This window comes from Urocitellus parryii, chromosome X (genome assembly GCF_045843805.1).
Source record: "Urocitellus parryii isolate mUroPar1 chromosome X, mUroPar1.hap1, whole genome shotgun sequence".
Classification (NCBI taxonomy): domain Eukaryota; kingdom Metazoa; phylum Chordata; class Mammalia; order Rodentia; family Sciuridae; genus Urocitellus; species Urocitellus parryii.
Window position 1 is genome coordinate 307,253 of NC_135547.1, and position 17,782 is coordinate 325,034.

The 17,782-nt window shown below is 37.1% G+C and overlaps 1 protein-coding gene across 1 annotated transcript; it reads left to right on the plus strand.

The window, feature by feature from the left end:
- Positions 1-1,515: 1,515 nt before the first annotated feature.
- Positions 1,516-16,083, plus strand: Fundc2 (FUN14 domain containing 2). The gene is made up of 5 exons (XM_026415057.2): positions 1,516-1,690; positions 4,693-4,843; positions 8,399-8,474; positions 13,498-13,629; positions 14,994-16,083. Exons 1-5 carry the CDS (start codon positions 1,561-1,563, stop codon positions 15,069-15,071), a joined length of 567 nt encoding a protein of 188 aa, XP_026270842.1. The 5' UTR covers positions 1,516-1,560; the 3' UTR covers positions 15,072-16,083.
- Positions 16,084-17,782: the final 1,699 nt, after the last annotated feature.

Sequence of the window (17,782 nt, forward strand, 5' to 3'; positions counted from 1 at the left end):
TTTTTTATCTGAGCTTGCTCTTGCCATGCTGTCCTCCTTGCCTTTTCCTAGAGGCATGAAATGTCTCATGGCCTACAGTATAGTAGTATAGTCCTTTACATTAAACACCTTTCTCCTGTATCTTCATGTGATTCCGTTCCTATATTTCTTTTGAGTTTTGGCTCATATTTTGCCTGTGAGATTTCAAATGGTTGAGATGTTTACTGTTATTGAATAAGTCTGTCAGCTTCCTTTTTCTTAAAAGTATTCATGAGTATGTGTCATTGATTTTGTTTATTTATTATGTGGTCTTGTTATCTGATGTATTTGTTTGGTCTAGGTATAGGATATATCTCCTTACTTCAAAATGTAGCTATGCTGAGGTCAAGCAGAGAGTGTACTCAGGTTAATATGTATTAGAGGGATTGAGTGCCTTCCTAAATGTCTCAAAGTGCAGGAGCTAAGGTAAAGAAACTTTATCAGCTATAAGAAATGTTACCATTTAGTCCACTTCTGCATGAATGAGAATGGTTATTGAGTAATTGTTGAGCTTTTGTCTAGCGTGCTAACAAGTATCGAGAAAAATCTGTTTGATAGACATTTGGTGAGACCTCCTATGTTCTAGGAAGCGGCATGCAAAGATAATAGCTGGCAGGTAGTATATGCAGGAAATCCATGCGAGTAATTTCTAACATATCTGCTATTCTTGTGTTCATTTCTGGGGCAGTGCAACCAAGCAGAAAGGGGTTAGGGAATTTGGTCGTGGTCACCAAATTCAATACTACACCAAAGCTGTAGTATTGAAATATATATAATTGAGCTCTAGAAATCATGCTCCTAATTAGTGTGGTAAACTTTTCTGCCCCAGAAATGAATAAACCCTGTTGGTGTCATCTGAGGGTCACAGTTTAATGGGAACGACAAAAAAAGTAGACATATACTCACAATATAGGGTGTGCCAGGTGTTTAGCACTTACTGATTTCATCCTCACGATGACATTGTCAAATGGGTACAGATAAACAACTGAGGCAGAAGGAGGTTTTCTTATTGCCAATACCCATTTGTCCTAAACAGAGATTGTTGTAGGCAGCGGGTGCACAGCAAAGAAAAATAGGAGACAATAAGTAGTAGTTAAGACACATAAGTATGTTGTGATTGGAATGTTTTAAATGTGTAAATTGTGTTTTCCACCTTGAAACAGTTGTGGGCATATCTGAGGAGATGATATATCGAACAGATATGTGGTCAGTGATTACAAACTAGACGAGCACGGCTTTAGGTGAAAAAAAATTGGGGGGGCGGGGGTACTGGGAATTGAACCCAGAGTGCTTTGCCATAGAGCCACATCTCCATCCCTTTTTATAACCTTGTCCAGTTTCGGGTGAAATATTCTTATTAGGGAAGGGTAGCATGGTGGTTACCGCAGCGAAGAGGGTTTCTGCGCAAGCGTATCTGCGCAAGTCATTTGGGCGGGGCTATGGGGCTTGTGACGCCGACCGCAGAGCCTTGTGACGCAGCTGTTAAGGGGGCGGGCAGGTGCTGCCGCGCCTAGCCCGCCCTCTTCCGCTGCCGCCGTGGGAATGGAAACATCTGCCCCACGTGCCGGAAGCTTGCTAACCACACCAGCGCGGTACTCCGCGTCCTGCCGCGCCGATCCTCTGCGAGTGGCCTCGCGAGAAGTGCTCGCCGAAATGGCTGCGTCCAGTCAAGGTAAGGGCTGGAGCGCGCGCGAGCTGCGCCTTGGGGAGCCGCCTTCCAGGGCTCGGGAAGTGGGAGGGCTCCGCGCCTGCCAGTCCGTGACGAACTCCCCAGGGGACCCTAGTGGCTAGGGGAAGGATAAGGCGCCATGACCCTCCCCTGGCCCAGTCACTCCAAAGTCCGGCCAAGGTCACGCGCTGGGCTGGGGCTGAACTGCCTGGGATGTTGTTTTCGTGGCGTGCTCGTGCAGACTTCCGGTACCGCTCCCAACTGCTGAGTCCTGGAGACATTCCGTCCCTGTTGTCGGAAGCGCTCCATTCCCTCGAGAATAGCCTCTTTGTCCCTTTGGACGTTCATATTAAATGTTGGGCGGGTGTCATTTTCATTCGGGGCTCCCCATCTGCGTTATTTATCGTTTTTCAAAAAAGAACAACATATGACATATTACTTTCAAATACTCCGTTTAGTCAATTTACTAACAGGGACCTTACCTTAACATGATTTGCAGTAACAGGGCTTGGTGGTGCACTACTATAATTCCAGGGACTCGGACACTGAAGCAGGAGCATTGCAAGTTCAAAACCAGCCTCACAATTTAGCAAGACCGTGTTTTTTAGGGAAAAAAATATTGGGGATACTGTATTAAAATGAAAGTACTCAAACCTCATCATCTCATTATTTACCATATTTTACAGTTATCTATGCCCCTTCAGTAATTTACATCTATTTTATATGTGCATTTCTTCCCAGTACTGGTTTCAGTAATGTCACAATTTATGCTCAACAAATACACCATAGAAATTGGTATGTACTATAAATGAATTCCTACCTAAAGCCAATATTTAAGCATTTATCAATACCACTTAATTTAGGTGACTCCAAGCAGTTGACCATTGTTGTCTTGCAAAACAAACTGCAGGCACTCACTTAAAATGTACACCTTGATCAGATAATGCTACTTAGGGATGCTTTTGTGAATTTTTTTAAAGGGGGATACTGGGAATTGAACTCAGGGACACTCAACCACTGAGCCACATACCCAGCCTTATGTTGTATATTATTTGCAGACAGAGTCTCACTAAGTTGCTTAGCACCTTCGTAAGTTGCTGAGACTCACTTTGAACTCATGATCGTCCTGCCTCAAGCCTCCTGAGCCACTGAGATTACAGACATGTGCCACCACACCTAAAGTGAAAAATTTTGAGATTCACACACATTACAATCTTTGTCATGCTGATGATCACATGATAATAAACATGGCTACTATTTGATGAATAGCCATGTTTCATGAATGTCTAGAAGAAATTAGATAAACCCCACAGTTCCATAATTTAATCCCCCCCCATTTTAAAACATTTTAAAGAAATTTTTCCCTGATTAAAATCAAAGAGTTTTGTGAATTATAACAAGTTAATTTTAGTTTGGGAAGAGTTATATACAAAACTAGAAGACAAGAAATTAAAAAAGATTTTTTTTTAGTTTTAAATGGACGTGATACCTTTATTTATTTATTTTAATATATATTTTTTAGTTGTAGTCGGACACAATACCCTTATTTATTTATTTTTATGTAGTGCTGAGGATCAAACCCAGGGCCTCGCACATGCTACATGAGTGCTCTACTACTGAACCACAATCCCAGCCCCTTTATCCCCCTTTTAACTAGAACTAATTATTGACCTTAGGAGCTTGGTAAAAACACATTGTAAGAAAACCTCAAAACTCATTCATTTTTACTGATCATTTCTTCTTAAACAGTAATGTTTTCTTGTTATATTACACAAATTTAATTACTGTTAAGATCTTAACAGGATCTGCTTCTTCACTCATCCATATTATGGCTCTGCTAAATTGTGATATACAATCTATCCTGAATTAATTTTTTTTTCACTACTGAAAATAAAACCAAAGGATAACCTACCACTGACCAACAACACTACCCTTTTTACTTTTTATTTTCAGACAGGTCTCCATAACTTGATGAAGCTGGCCTTGAACTTCCAATCTGCCTACCTCACTCTCCCAAATTGCTAGAATTACAGGCATGTGCCACTATGCCCAGCTTCAATTAGTTCTTGAATTTTTATTTTATATATGGTACAAACTACAACTTAAAATTCTTTTGGTTTTTAAATATTAATATTTACTAGGTCTAACACAATTTGTTAAGAAAAATCACTCTATCCCATTGAGTTACCTTAGTTCTTTGTTACTAAAAATCATATGACAGAATGTGTGAATCTATTTCTGGATGTGGTGTTCTCTTTCACTGGTATATTTGTGTATCCTTAGATCAGTTCAACAGGGTATTGAATACTACACTTTTATAAATCTTGAAATTGGGTAGTTGTAAATTGTAGTGTGCCCTTATAATAAGTTTTGAAATTCCTTAAATTTTCTTCTTTTCAGGTTCCATGGTGGCACAGGCCAGTAATCCCAGCTACTCAAAAAGTTGAGGCAGGAGTCTCACAAGTTTAAGGACACTTAGCAACAAACTTTCCTAGCTAAAATATCAGACCTCACAAAACAAGAGACAAGTCTTAATGGCATGGCTGAAAGTCTGACCCATAGAATCTGAGAGCATAATAAATGGTTATAGTTCTGTGTGTGTTTTGTTTGTTTTATTTGGTATCAGGGATTGACCTCAGGAGGTTTAACCACTGAGCCACATCCCCAACTTTTTTTATTTTCATTTTTAAAATTTGACACAAAGCCTTGCTAAATTGCTTACTTCCCCCCTAAGTTTTTGAGGCTGACTTTGAATTTGCGATCCTCTTGTCTGAGCCTCCCAAGCTGCTGGGATTACAGGAATGCACTACTATGCCCAGTTTATGGTAATTTATTGTACAGCCATAGTAACCAAAACACTATTCTGTCCTTGTGCACTTTCATATAAATTTTTGAACCAGTTTATCAGTTACAAAAACAAAACAAAGATCTCTTAATCTAGTTTAAAATGGTAGTGATTCACTTTAAAATGAATATTTTCTTATTTTGCATGTTAATTCTTGTAGGTAGCTTTGAGGGAAATTTTGAGTCGCTGGACCTTGCAGAATTTGCTAAAAAGCAACCATGGTGGCGCAAACTGTTTGGGCAGGAATCTGGGCCTTCAGCTGAAAAGTATAGCGTGGCAACCCAGCTGTTAATTGGAGGTGTCACTGGATGGTAAGTGATGTGAAAGATATCCAGTGTCTTTTGTGCATGATTTGGTATTGCAGTTATTGGAGCCATCTTCTCTAATTAATGAAAGTACATTTGACTTTGGCAAAATTGGTCAGCCTCTGAAATTTTACAGAAACTGAGGCTCAGAAAAATTCATTTGCCCAAGGCAATATAGCTATTGATACAACAAGGAGCTAACCATTTATTAGCTGTCAGATGATAATGTGACACAAATTATGTTTTCATTTGTCATATATATGTATATATATGTTCTTTTACTTTTATATATGACAATATAATTCATTATGTTATAATTTACAACCATGGAATATATCTTATTCTAGTTAGGACCCAATTGTTTTTTGGGGGCGGGGGATACTGGGGATTGAACTCATGGGCACTCAACCACTGAGCCACATCCCCAGCCCTGTTTTGTATTTTATTTAGAAACAAGGTCTCATTCAGTTACCTAGTATCTTCATGTTGCTGAGGCTGGCTTTGAACTCATGATCCTCCTGCCTCAGCCTCCTGAGCCACTGGGCTTACAGGCAAGCACCACCATGTGCCTAGCAACCACCATTCTTAAGGATGTAAATGATGGTGGGATTCACTATGGTGTGTTAATATATAAGTACATAGAAAAATTATTTTGGATTCATTCCACTGTCTGTCTTACCTTTCTTATCCCCCTCCCTTTGATGTTAATAGGAAATTTAGTAAGTGTATATTGAATTCTTCAATTTCAGAAACTCTTTATATTTGAAAAATCTTTTTTTTTTTTAAAGAGAGAGTGAGAGAGGAGAGAGAGAGAGAATTTTTTTAATATTTATTTTTTAGTTCTCGGCGGACACAACATCTTTGTTGGTATGTGGTGCTGAGGATCGAACCCGGGCCGCACGCATGCCAGGCGAGCGCGCTACCGCTTGAGCCACATCCCCAGCCCTGAAAAATCTTATTATACAATCTAACACAACTATAGAACAGTATACATGGTAAGCGTTCATTTTCACAAATAGGGAGTCAACTCGTATGGGGGATTAATTCCAGGATCCCTCATGGATCAAAGTCTATGGATGCTCAAGTCTTTTATATAAAATGATATTCACATTTAACCTATGTACATCCTCATGTATATTTTAAATAATTTCTAAATTACTTTTATACCTGAGATAATACACATATTATATAAATAGTTGTTATTCTTTATTGTTTAGGGAATAATGACAAGGAAAAAAGTCTGTATATGTTCAGTACAGATTTTTTTTTCAAATATTTTCAATCCCTCAGTGGAGAACTCTTAGATATGAAAGGCTGAGTGTACCAAAGATACTTTCTTATGTTTCAGTTTTTGTTTTTCTTTGTAAATATAATATTACAGAACATTACTAAATCTTTTATTATTTTTATTTACAATCTATATTTTTAATTGACACATAGTAATTATGCATATTTATGGGATACAACATGACATTTCAACACACATGCAATGTGTAATGATTAGATCATACTAATTGGCATATCTGCTACCTCAGACATTTATCATTTTTTTGTGTTGAGAATAAATACGTCTCTAATAGCAAAAAAAGAAAAATGAGAGTAAACTATGTAACAACCACTCAGGTTAAAAAAAATGTGGGGGCTGGGGTTGTGGCTCAGCAGTAGAGCGCTTGCCTAGCACATGTGAGGCCCTGGGTTTGATCCTCAGCAACACATATAAATAAATAAAATAAATGTATTGTGTCCAACTACAACTAAAAAATAAATGTTTTTTAAAAATGTGGCAGCTTGAGAGGATCATAAGTTCAAAGATAACTAAAGAATAATTGTTGAGTTATTTCCTTTCTTTTTTTTTTTTTTTGGTACCAGGGATTGAACTCAGGGGCACTTGACCCCTGAGCCACATCCCCAGCCCTATTTTGTATTTTATTTAGACACAGGATCTCACTGAGTTGCTTAGTGCTTCACTGTTGCTGAGGCTAGCTTTGAACTCACGATCCTCCTGTTTCATCCTCCCCAGCAGTATGTATTTTTTGGGTTTTTTTTTCCTTGTTCAATCAGTGTTTTGTATATTCATCCATGTTGTATGTAGTTATAGTTTCTTCATTTTCATTTGTCTTTATAGTTGCATTGTGTGAACATGGCATGGTATATTTATCTAGTCTATGACTGGTATTGGACTTGTTTTGACTGTTACAAGCAATGCTCATATGATCCTCAGTTAGAATGGCTGTCATCAAAAAGACAAAGTTAAAATGCTGTCAGTCCTATAGAGAAAAGGGTACATAGTCTGTTGGTAACTGTACAGACATTATGGAAAACAGTATGGAGTTTTCTCAGAAAACTGAAAATAGAACTACCATATGATCAGCTGTACCATTACTGAATATATAGCCTAAGGATATGAAGTCAGCATACAAAGAGATATCTACATACCTATGTGTATTGTGGGTACTATTCACAAAAAATAACAAGATATGGAAATAGTCCAGGTACCCATCAACAGATGAATGGATAAAAAAAAGATGGTGTATATTCACAGTGGTAGATGAATGGTAAAAAATACATTATATAAACATGATGGCTATTATTCAGCCATAAAGAATAAAATCCTGCTATTTGCCTAGAACTGGGGACACTGTGTTAAGTTTAATAAGTCATTCACAGAAAAACAATTAGCAAATGTTTTCTCTCATAGGAGGAAACTAAAAGTCAAATAAATAAAAATAACCATACAATGGTAACCTAAAGTTGAAGAAGGGAGTATTAGGGTGTGAAAAGGCAGTCAAGGGGAGTGAGGAAAAGGGAAGGACATGATGAAAGCTTGATATATACATGGATGGCAGTGCAACATTGAAACCCATTAATTTATACAATTACATGTACAAACTATATGCAGGTTCTTCACATATTAAACATAGAATAACAATATGATTCAGCAATCCCAGTACTAGTTACACATACAAAGGAAATGAAATCTGTCAGAGAGAGGTTTGCACTACAGCGATCATTGTAGCACAATTCACAGTAGCTAGACAAAATCTCTGCCCCCTTGAAGCTTATGTCTTAATGAAGGTGGAGGCAGAATGATAGACAATAATAAAGAAACAAATAAAATAGTTATATTAAACTGGCAACTGGAGGTAACCACTCAGATTCGTGGACATTTCACATTCCACATTTACAAAATAGCATTATATTTTCCCCTCCCCTTACCTACCTTTTCCTATGGTCCTCTTTCTTCTTTTCATACCATAAAAATGCTACTTATTGTCCAAATAGTCTTTTGGGACAAAATTCTATCCTTTTTACCCTGCTGTCACTCAGTCCCCAAATCTAGTCCAGCAACATTTCTCTTCTGTGTTGCTTCTGCCTCCATCTTTTTAGTCAGTCAGGATTTTATTTCTTTATGTCATGCTTCCTTTGGGACTGCCTTTCTGTAGGGGGTAGGCAGGAGGTAGATCATCTCAAGGTAAGGAAAATATGACCATGATCAGAAACGCATATTTGTGTACATCCGACAGTGTGTCTACTCATCTGATGTTGGTTTGGTTCTTGTAGGTGCACTGGTTTCATCTTCCAGAAGGTTGGAAAATTGGCTGCAACAGCTGTGGGAGGCGGATTTTTTCTCCTTCAGGTCTGTATATATATGGAATATTCCTAGATGTATGGGAATTCTGTGTATGCCCATTGAGGAATGTTTTGTGAAGGATTGTAGTGAAGTCCTGGCTATATTATGCTAGAATAGCTTTTACACCTTATTTTTATGTAATATTTTAAATGCTAGTAACTATTTGAGTCAAATTTTATCAAGTCCTACTCACATTCTATTTCCTCATAACATAGGACAGAAGTGCATATTCTTTATAGCTTCCTTAAGAATTACTGAAATATTAAATATATGTGATTTCAAAAATACACAATGTAGCATGAGTACCCTGTGATATAATTTATTCTCATAGGGTAATATATTCAGCTTTAACATTGGGGACATTGAGCTCCCTGTTAGAGCCCACAGTTTTCAGAACCAGTGAATGTGGGTTCTCTCAGTCTAAGGAAAGAAATAGGGAATAGCTTCTCTAAAAACAACAAAAAAATCGCTATTTAATTTTGTAGTTCTATAGCATTGGTGTTCAAACTTGATTTCATATTGTAATCACCTTGTAGTTAAAAAAAAAAAAACAATGATGCTTGTAAGTAGGTCTGATTTCATTGAAGTTTGGCATGGCCTGATAGCAGAATATTTAAAACCCGCAATATGACGCTAACATGCATCTGTATGTGAGAATTGCTACTCTGTAGGAGCCATAACTTGTTGAACATGCAGGTATCTGAAATCACAGCCCTTTGTTTCCTCCAAGAATTGGCATCCTTAATTTTGGCAAGGTAAGTTCTGTACTACAATCATAATTGCATGGACTGGGATTGTGGCTCAGCGGTATAGCGTTCATCTAGCACGTGTGAGCCTTGGGTTCAATCCTCAGTACCATATAAAAATAAATAAATACAATAAAGGCATCGTGTCCAACTACAGTGTACTTATCTGGTTTAAAAAAAAAGGATCATAATTGCAGTGAGTTTTCCAGACAGGTCAAGTGAAAATTTAATGTGTGGAAGAAGAAAGTTGGTAACTGGCTGGGGCTTGGTTGAGGTATAGTACTGCTGCATAACATACCCCTTCAAACCTAATGGCTTCAGACAACAATCATTTTGTTCTCTCTCATGGATAATGAGAAGTCAGGAGTTTGGCAAGGGTTAAGGTGAGTGCTGTGGCTCAGGATCTCATATGGTTGGCATGGCAATCATGGCAAATGGTGGCTAGAATCAGATGAGTAGGCTGACTGAGCCTCTGTGTCTGTCTCTTTTTTTTTCATTCTAGTACATCCTGTGATTTGGTTTTATTTCTAGATATCTTATAGCTCTAGTCATTCTTGTATATGATAAAAATTTTAGGGCTGGGGATGTGGCTCAAGCGGTAGTGCGCTCGCCTGGCATGCATGCAGCCCGGGTTCGATCCTCAGCACCACATACAAACAAAGATGTTGTGTCCGCCAAAAACTGAAAAAAAAAATAATTAAAAAAAAATAATTAAAATTGCATGTTCTAACTCATATGTTGAAATGCAGTTGATATTTTATGTTACCCTGATAGCCAACCACCTTGCTGATGCCTCTTATTTGATTTTTATGAGATTCTTTTGAGGCTTTATGTATAAAAATATACCATCTATGAACAATGATATTTTTACTTGATAGTATTTGTGAATTTAATTGCTTCTTGTTTTTTTACCAAGCTAAAAATTGTTTCAGTTACTTCTTGCAGCTTTCCAGCCAGATTTCAGTCAATACACAGCAACAATACCCATGACTGATTAATGTGCCACTTATCAACATATCCAATTTCCTGTTTGCCCTGGTGGACTGGACTTCAGTGTTTCTCCTTTGCAGTGAGGATCATGATGCTTTGTCAGTAGAGGTGCTTCTTTTCCAAGTTTTGTTTTTTTAAATCCTTCAGTGCATTTTACCAGTCATGCAAGTTGAGAGCACAGAAACATCTCATAGTCGTGGCTTGGTCTTGTGGGACACTTCACCTACCTCCATTAACTCTTTTACACTTTTGTTAAAAAAAAATCATTGTTTATTTGTGTAGTCTGTTTCTATGCATTTTATTCTAGTCCATTGATCTGTATGTGTCTCTCTTCTTCAGTACCATACTGTGTCTTGACTGCTGTAATATTATAGCAAATATTAAAATCAGGTAGTATGATTTTTCCAGTTCTGCTCTATTTCAAAATTATTTGGGTTACTCTAGTTCCTTTCCTTTCCATATAAATTTTAGAACCTGCTTTATATCTATAAAAATCCTACTGGTATTGTGTTTCACGTACACAGCATGCCTTTCCATGTATTTGGATTGTCTTTGAGTTCTTTCTTTGCATTTTGTGGTTTTCAGCATATAGAACACCTGTACATTTTTGCTGGACTTATGTGTAGTATTTAATATTTTTGCAGCTACTGTACATCATTTTAAAATTTCCACTTCCAGTTCAAATTGCTATCATAGGGAAATTCAGTTGCTTTTGTATGTTGATCTTGTATCCCGTGACCTTGCTAAACTTACTTTTTTAACTTGAGTAATTTCTGGGTTTTTGTTGAATTCTTTGAGATTTTTTTGTTGAATTCTTTGAGATCCCCTGTGTAGACAAAGATATCTCTACACAGGGATATTGTGGCTTCTACCTTTTCAATCTGGATGCCTTCCTACTTTTTCTTGTCTATTGCATTGAGTATGACTTCACTTCTGGCATGATGCTGAGTAGAAATGGAGAGATGGACTCTTTGCCTTGCCTCAGCATTCATTATTTAACATTTTTTACAATGTTAGCTGTAGGGGTTTTGTAGATGTTTTTTATCCAATTGAAGAAGTTTCCCTCTATTTCTACTTTCACTGAGAGTTTTATCATTAATGTGTATTGAATTTTGTCAGATGTTTTCATGTCTTCAAGGAGAGGCCAGATGGGACTGCAGACAAAACAGGAAACATAACAAATTTGGTGGTACTTTGAATTCTGGTCTTTTCCAATCTGTGTGCTGTTCTTTTCTTGTTATAGTCCTCAAATAGCTATTCTATGTATTCTGTTGGTGTAATAAGAGGATTCTGTGGGAGGAACTGGGTGAAATGAACTGGAGCCTTCATTTAGCATACAATTTTTGATATTCAACTCTGTTGCTACTATAAGTAGCTTTATTCTTTTTAGTACTAAGTAATATTTATTGTATAAACATGACATAATTTGTTTATCCTTTCCCCTACTGATAGACTTGTGAGTTATTTCCAGTTATGACTATAACAAGTAAACCTACCATAATATAAATAACAGCATATGGAGATTCAGTGTTGGTAGATAATGCCAAATTATTCTCTTAAAAGTGTCCACTGAGGGGCTGGAGCTGTAGCCCAGTGGTAGAGCACTTGCCTAGCATGTGTGAGGCTGGGTTTGATCCTCAGCACCATATGAAACTAAACAAATAAGGCATTCTGTCCATCTACAACACCAAAAAATATTTTTAAAGTCTCCAGTGAACACCCTCAGAACATAATAACAGTGTCTGCTTTCCTACGTCCTCACTAACACAGGATATTTTCAATCTTATAATTTTCTCCAATCTGATAAAAATTGTAAGTAGCTCACCAGGCACTGTGGCGCATGCCTGCAATCACAACAGCTCAGGAGGTTGAGACAGGAGATCCACAAGTTCAAAGCCAGCCTTAGCAATTTAGTGAGACTCTGTCTCAAAAAATGAAAAGGGCTTGCAATGTGGCTCAGTGGTAAAGTGCTCCTGGGTTCAATCCCTGATAAGCCCTACCCCCTGCAAAATTATAGGTGGCTGACTTCTTATTTTAATTTTAATTTCCTTCATTACTTCTGAAGTTGAATTTTTTCCTTTTTTGCCATCTTATTTTGTGAATTATCTTTATGGACTTTTCAAGTGGTTTTTTTTTAACCATCTCTAAAAGAATATTTTATGAGTATTAATGTTTTGTGATAGCGCATATTTTCTCCAGCCTGTTTGGGTGACTAGGTTGGATGATGGTGTCATTAAATAGGGATGAGAAGAAAATAAGCAGCTGGAGGAAACATAGATGGGTGAAGAGTTTCAGTTTTATATGACATATAAAAAATTTGATAAATAGAAATAATATTGTTGGGGATAGCTACAGTCATTGTCTTCATTCCTTGAAAGAAACTAACCCATCAGATAACTACATAGTTGAATTAATTTTATCCTATTTACAATTCTTTGATAAAATTGTGGGGCTAGGGTTGTGGCTCAGTGATAGCACGCTCGCCTCACATGTGAGAGACCCTGGGTTCGATTCTCAGCACCACATAAAAATAAACAAAATAAAGATATTGTGTCAATGTATAACTAAAAAAAATAGATTTTAAAAAATTGTTTTCACTAAATAGGAGACCAAGAGGAAAGAGGAAGGGAGATCAAGGAGAGGCACTAGGGAATAAAACTTACTAAATTATATTATTATATTCTGGGCATGTATGAATGTGTAACAATGAATCCCATTTTTATGTATAGCATACCAATAAAAATTATTTAAGAGTTGTTTTCACACACCTGTCAACATTGATTTTCATTTTATCATCTTAGTTTTTAAGCTAACTTAAAACTGTGTAAAGGGACAAGAGTATAAGTAAAAAAAAAAAAAAATGCCAGCAATTATTGAGGACCTATTTCTTTTTTTTTTTTTTTTTGGTGGGGCAGTACTGGGGATTGAACTCAGGGGCACTTGACCAGTGAGCCACATCCCCAGCCCTATTTTGTATTTTATTTGTAGACAGAGTCTCACTGAGTTGCTTAGGGCCTCACTGTTGCTGAGGCTGGCTTTGAACTCATGGTCCTACTGCCTCAGCTTCCCGAGCCGCAGGGATTACAGGCATGTGCCATTGCGTACCGGCCTATTGAGGGCCTATTTCTAGTACCAAACATAGGACATTTCATATAGGGTCGATGCTAAAGAGATGTTGAGTGAATGTCATCCCACAAATAACTAGAGCAGCTGTCTGAAAAAATGGAAAGTAATTTATTCTGAGAAAAAGGTATAATGAGCTTATGTTTGTTTTGTCATTGTTCAAACTATAGCTTGCAAACCATACTGGGTATATTAAAGTTGATTGGCAGCGAGTAGAAAAGGACATGAAAAAAGCCAAAGAACAGCTGAAGATTCGTAAGAGCAACCAAATACCAACTGAGGTCAAGAGTAAAGCTGAAGAGGTGAGAATTGTTTTGTTCAAATTCAGTATACAAAGGATATAGACAGTTTTGAATGTATAAAATGGGGTAGATAGATATGCCAATATCTCAGTGATGGATAAGGCTTAAAACTTAAAAAGAATAGCTATATTGTGTAGTTAAGCCTTAGTTGGAATATCTTCATTTCAGAGGCATTTTTTAAAGCTACATAATTGAAGTATTTGTTGACCTTTTTCAGTGAGTGAAAGTACAAAGTGATATAAACAGTACTTGTAGTTAACTTGGATGTGTAGGCATGGGGGCACCACAGTGGATGTTAAAGGATGTATTTTCAATGTGATCATTTTGAGTTACATTTATTTCCATGCCTGCTTATGTCTGAAACATCCATACTCTGCTTGTTCTACACGTAAGTAGTAAGTAAGTAGCTGAGGGGTTGACAGAATTTTTCTGTAAAGGGCCAGATGGTAAGTATTTTCAGCTTTGTTGCTCATATGGTCTTTGTCACAAATACTCCACTATGTAGGGTGAAAGTAGCCATAGATGATATATAAACAAGGGGATGTGGTTGTGTTGCAGTAAAACTTTATTTAAAATAGCAGAGTAGATATGGACCATGGGCTGTAGTTCTCTGACCCCTGATCTACTGCAAAAAGCCAGGTTAAATTATATTGGCTAGCATTAAAGGGACAGTTGGTACTTTGGCCCATAGTGGAATGTGGCAGAGGAGGACATCTATGGGGAATTATACAACTTGTGGTCTGATTTAAGAAGCTGGGTGAAGATGATAAGTTCACTTTTTAGCAATAAGATGACTTCATTAAGAAGAGTTTTAGTTTGCTGATGGAGTTGAAAGCAAAACTAGCAAGTTGAAGAATGAGTAGAAATAAAGTAAAAGTAGTAAATGAATGCAGTTATTTTAAGTGCTTTGTTTAGGGAAATGAGATCTAGGAAGAGTTAGGCACCAGAGCAGAAATGAGGCAGGAAGACATAGGCATTGTGGCAGTGAGGGGACACCAGATGGTTTGGAAACTGGTTCAAAAAGGATAGAATGGTAGAATGATGGGGAATGCCAAGATGTGAGTCCTTTGTATGGTTGGCAGATAAAGCTACTCATTGGAGTTCAAGAAATGATTAGGATGTATTAAGGGAAGTAGTCAGGAGATTGATAGCACATAGACAAAGGAGCCATAAAGGGTGCCTAAGTGTATGTTCTGAGCCTCAGATGAATAGGAGCTTTTGTAGGAAGGTAGGTGAATGGTGGGAATCTTTGGGAGTTTAAGGAAATAAGGACCTCACTTGTTAACAACAGTAATAGAAATGATTCCTAATATTATCATTCTTAGCAGCTAACTCTCTCATTGTGCCAAATCTTTTATTCACAGGTTGTGTCATTTGTGAAGAAGAATGTTCTAGTGACTGGAGGATTTTTTGGAGGCTTTTTGCTTGGCATGGCATCCTAAGGAGGACAACTTCACTTCCATTGTTCTGATTTTTTTCTAATCAGCAGCCTCTACACTCCATCATAGGACATCAAGTCTCTCCTGTTCTCCCATGCCTTCCTCCCTGTTGTGTCAAACCTGAATTGGCTTCTATAGGCATCTGTTGGTACAAGTTAATACAGGCCCTGCCTGCTGTGAGCTTGATGGTGATGGAAGAGACATTAGACATTAGCTCTCCTCCCAGTATACTCCCCACTTGGTCAATCTGTAGGTCAGCAAAAATGTCCTTTCCCTTATAAAATACTTACCAGAATACATTGCAAGATCATTTGCCATGAATGGGTCCTCAAAGGTTGTCCCACACTTGATTTGGAAACGAAGCAGATAGTTAACTTATGTGCTGCATGGGAAGGAACTGAATACATTTGCCTTTAAGCATGAAAGATTTTGGTATCTTCGTGTGTATTTTATTTCTAGTTGGTTTTAGATTACAGAAAGAGAAGCTATTTAAACCTGTTATAATTATTCTGACAAAAAATGGCAGTCTAAGAATGATAAATGACAGAAATCTGAATATGAAATGAACTTATGCTAAAGGGTATATGCTGTACTGAAGGTATTGTATTTGGTAGGAAGATCTCTTAGGGAAACCAGCTATTAGAAATACATTGTTGGGTGGTCAGAGAAATCATTTAAGAACATTAAGATACTATTCAGGAATGTTTTCCACCGTATCAGATAATGTATTTCATAGCTATTTCCAAAGATTTGATTTATGGTAAAATGAATGATTTAGATAGGAGAAGGAAGAAGCTCTTGGATTTTTATTTCATAGAAAAGGCTTTGTGCTTTGAAATGTGAAGTATTATTCCTGTGTCACAGCATTAGGGGTAGCCATAGATCCTTGTTGTCAATTCTAATTCTTTATCCAATTTGTATGAAATGCAGCATTTAATCCAGAATTTTATTTTATTTATTTATTTTTTGTTGATTTTTTAAAAATAAATGACAGTGGAATGCATTACAATTCTTATTACATGTATACAGTACAATTTTTCATATCTCTTAAACCAGAATTTTAAATAAGCAACATTTCCAGATATTCAGAATTAAGAAAAATAATGATAGCACACATGAAATGAATTATTTCTGTCATCAAGTGAAGTCTGCGTCACTTGATGACACCCCTCCATTTCCCAGAATTATTCTTTAAAAATTTACACACACTTAACACATTTTGTTGTAATTCCAACTGGAATATCAGCTTTGGATGGTAAGTGAAAACTCCTTGTCCCAGGCCTTGAGAGCCCTTTCCCCATTTGTGCCCTTCAGTACCTGTCAGCATGTTCTTCTCCATTGTCTTCATCTTTATGTCACAGGGCCTAGCACTTAATAAGTTCTGAGTATTTGCTGAATATATGAATTTTAACCTTCTAGAACAAAAACTTACTATTAAAGGTTAGTTTTACTCAGATGTAAATCTTAAAACTTGCAGTCAATCCATGTAAAATGGGGATATAGCTCAATTGGTAGAGTGCTCACCTAGCATGTACAAGGCCCTGGGTTCAATCCTCAGCACCACTACAAAAAAAGTTTTAACTATCTTGAGAATGATGTATTGAATCTGAAAATTGAAACTACCAGTGGATGTGTAGAACTTTATAGAATTCACCTATTTGCATTTTCCTCATTAAATTACAGTAACATTTAAGGCAACAAAGTTATTTTGCTTGCAATATGTATGAATCATCGAATCATAATGGTATGAGCACCTCTCTGCTACATATTTTTTCCATGAACTTAAAAATTATTTTCACTTTTTATTATGGAAATTTTCAAACACATAAAATTAGAGAATACACTGACTTCACCATGTATCTATCACCCATGTAAAACCACCATGAAATTTTAACTAACCAATTATTATAAAACAAACACCAAATAATCATTTTATTGTATTTCAGTATATATTCTTAAAAGCTAAGTACTTTTTAAAATCATAAGTACAATACCTTATTATCAAGTCGAAAATCAATAATTCTCTAATGTCAAATATCTGGTTCAATATTTCCTCATCTCAAAAGTGTTTCACATTTAGTTCAAAATTTAAGGTCCATATTGCATTTGGATGGTATAAGTCTCTTTTAATTTATAGGTCCTCCTTTATTTTTGCTTGGAGTGTATTTATTGGTAACAGTTCCAATAATATATATGTTCTTCCCTTATTCCCTACATCTTTTTTTTGATGCCAGGGTCTCTTTCTTTTTTGGTATTTATGGTGAGCATTGTCTACATGTATGGCCAGATAAACTTGTTTTGGATGTGTTTGGGGTTTTGGCACCTCCTGCTGGTGGGTATGTTGGAACATTATCCTTGAATCTTCAAGTTTGTGGACCCATGTAGTGAAAACTCCTTGTCCTGGGGCTTGAGAGAGCCCTTTCCCCATTTGTGCCCTTCAGCACCTCCAGCACGTTCTGCCCTCTCCCAGGTCACTACAGCTCTGCACTGCATTTTCACTACTCTGGCAGCCCTCCAACCCAGTGCCCCTCCCAGGATGGGACAGGGTAGGATGAAAACTTGGGACCTGTTAGATCAGAGCTGTAACATTTGTCTCTTTGCTGAGGTTGTCCCCAGAGTCAAAGGAGTGAGGTTAGTGGTCAGGGGCAGTTTCTGGCAGCTGCCTGCTTGGGCTCAAAAGGTTTGACTCTTAAGCTTCTAGTCTCCCCAAGCTC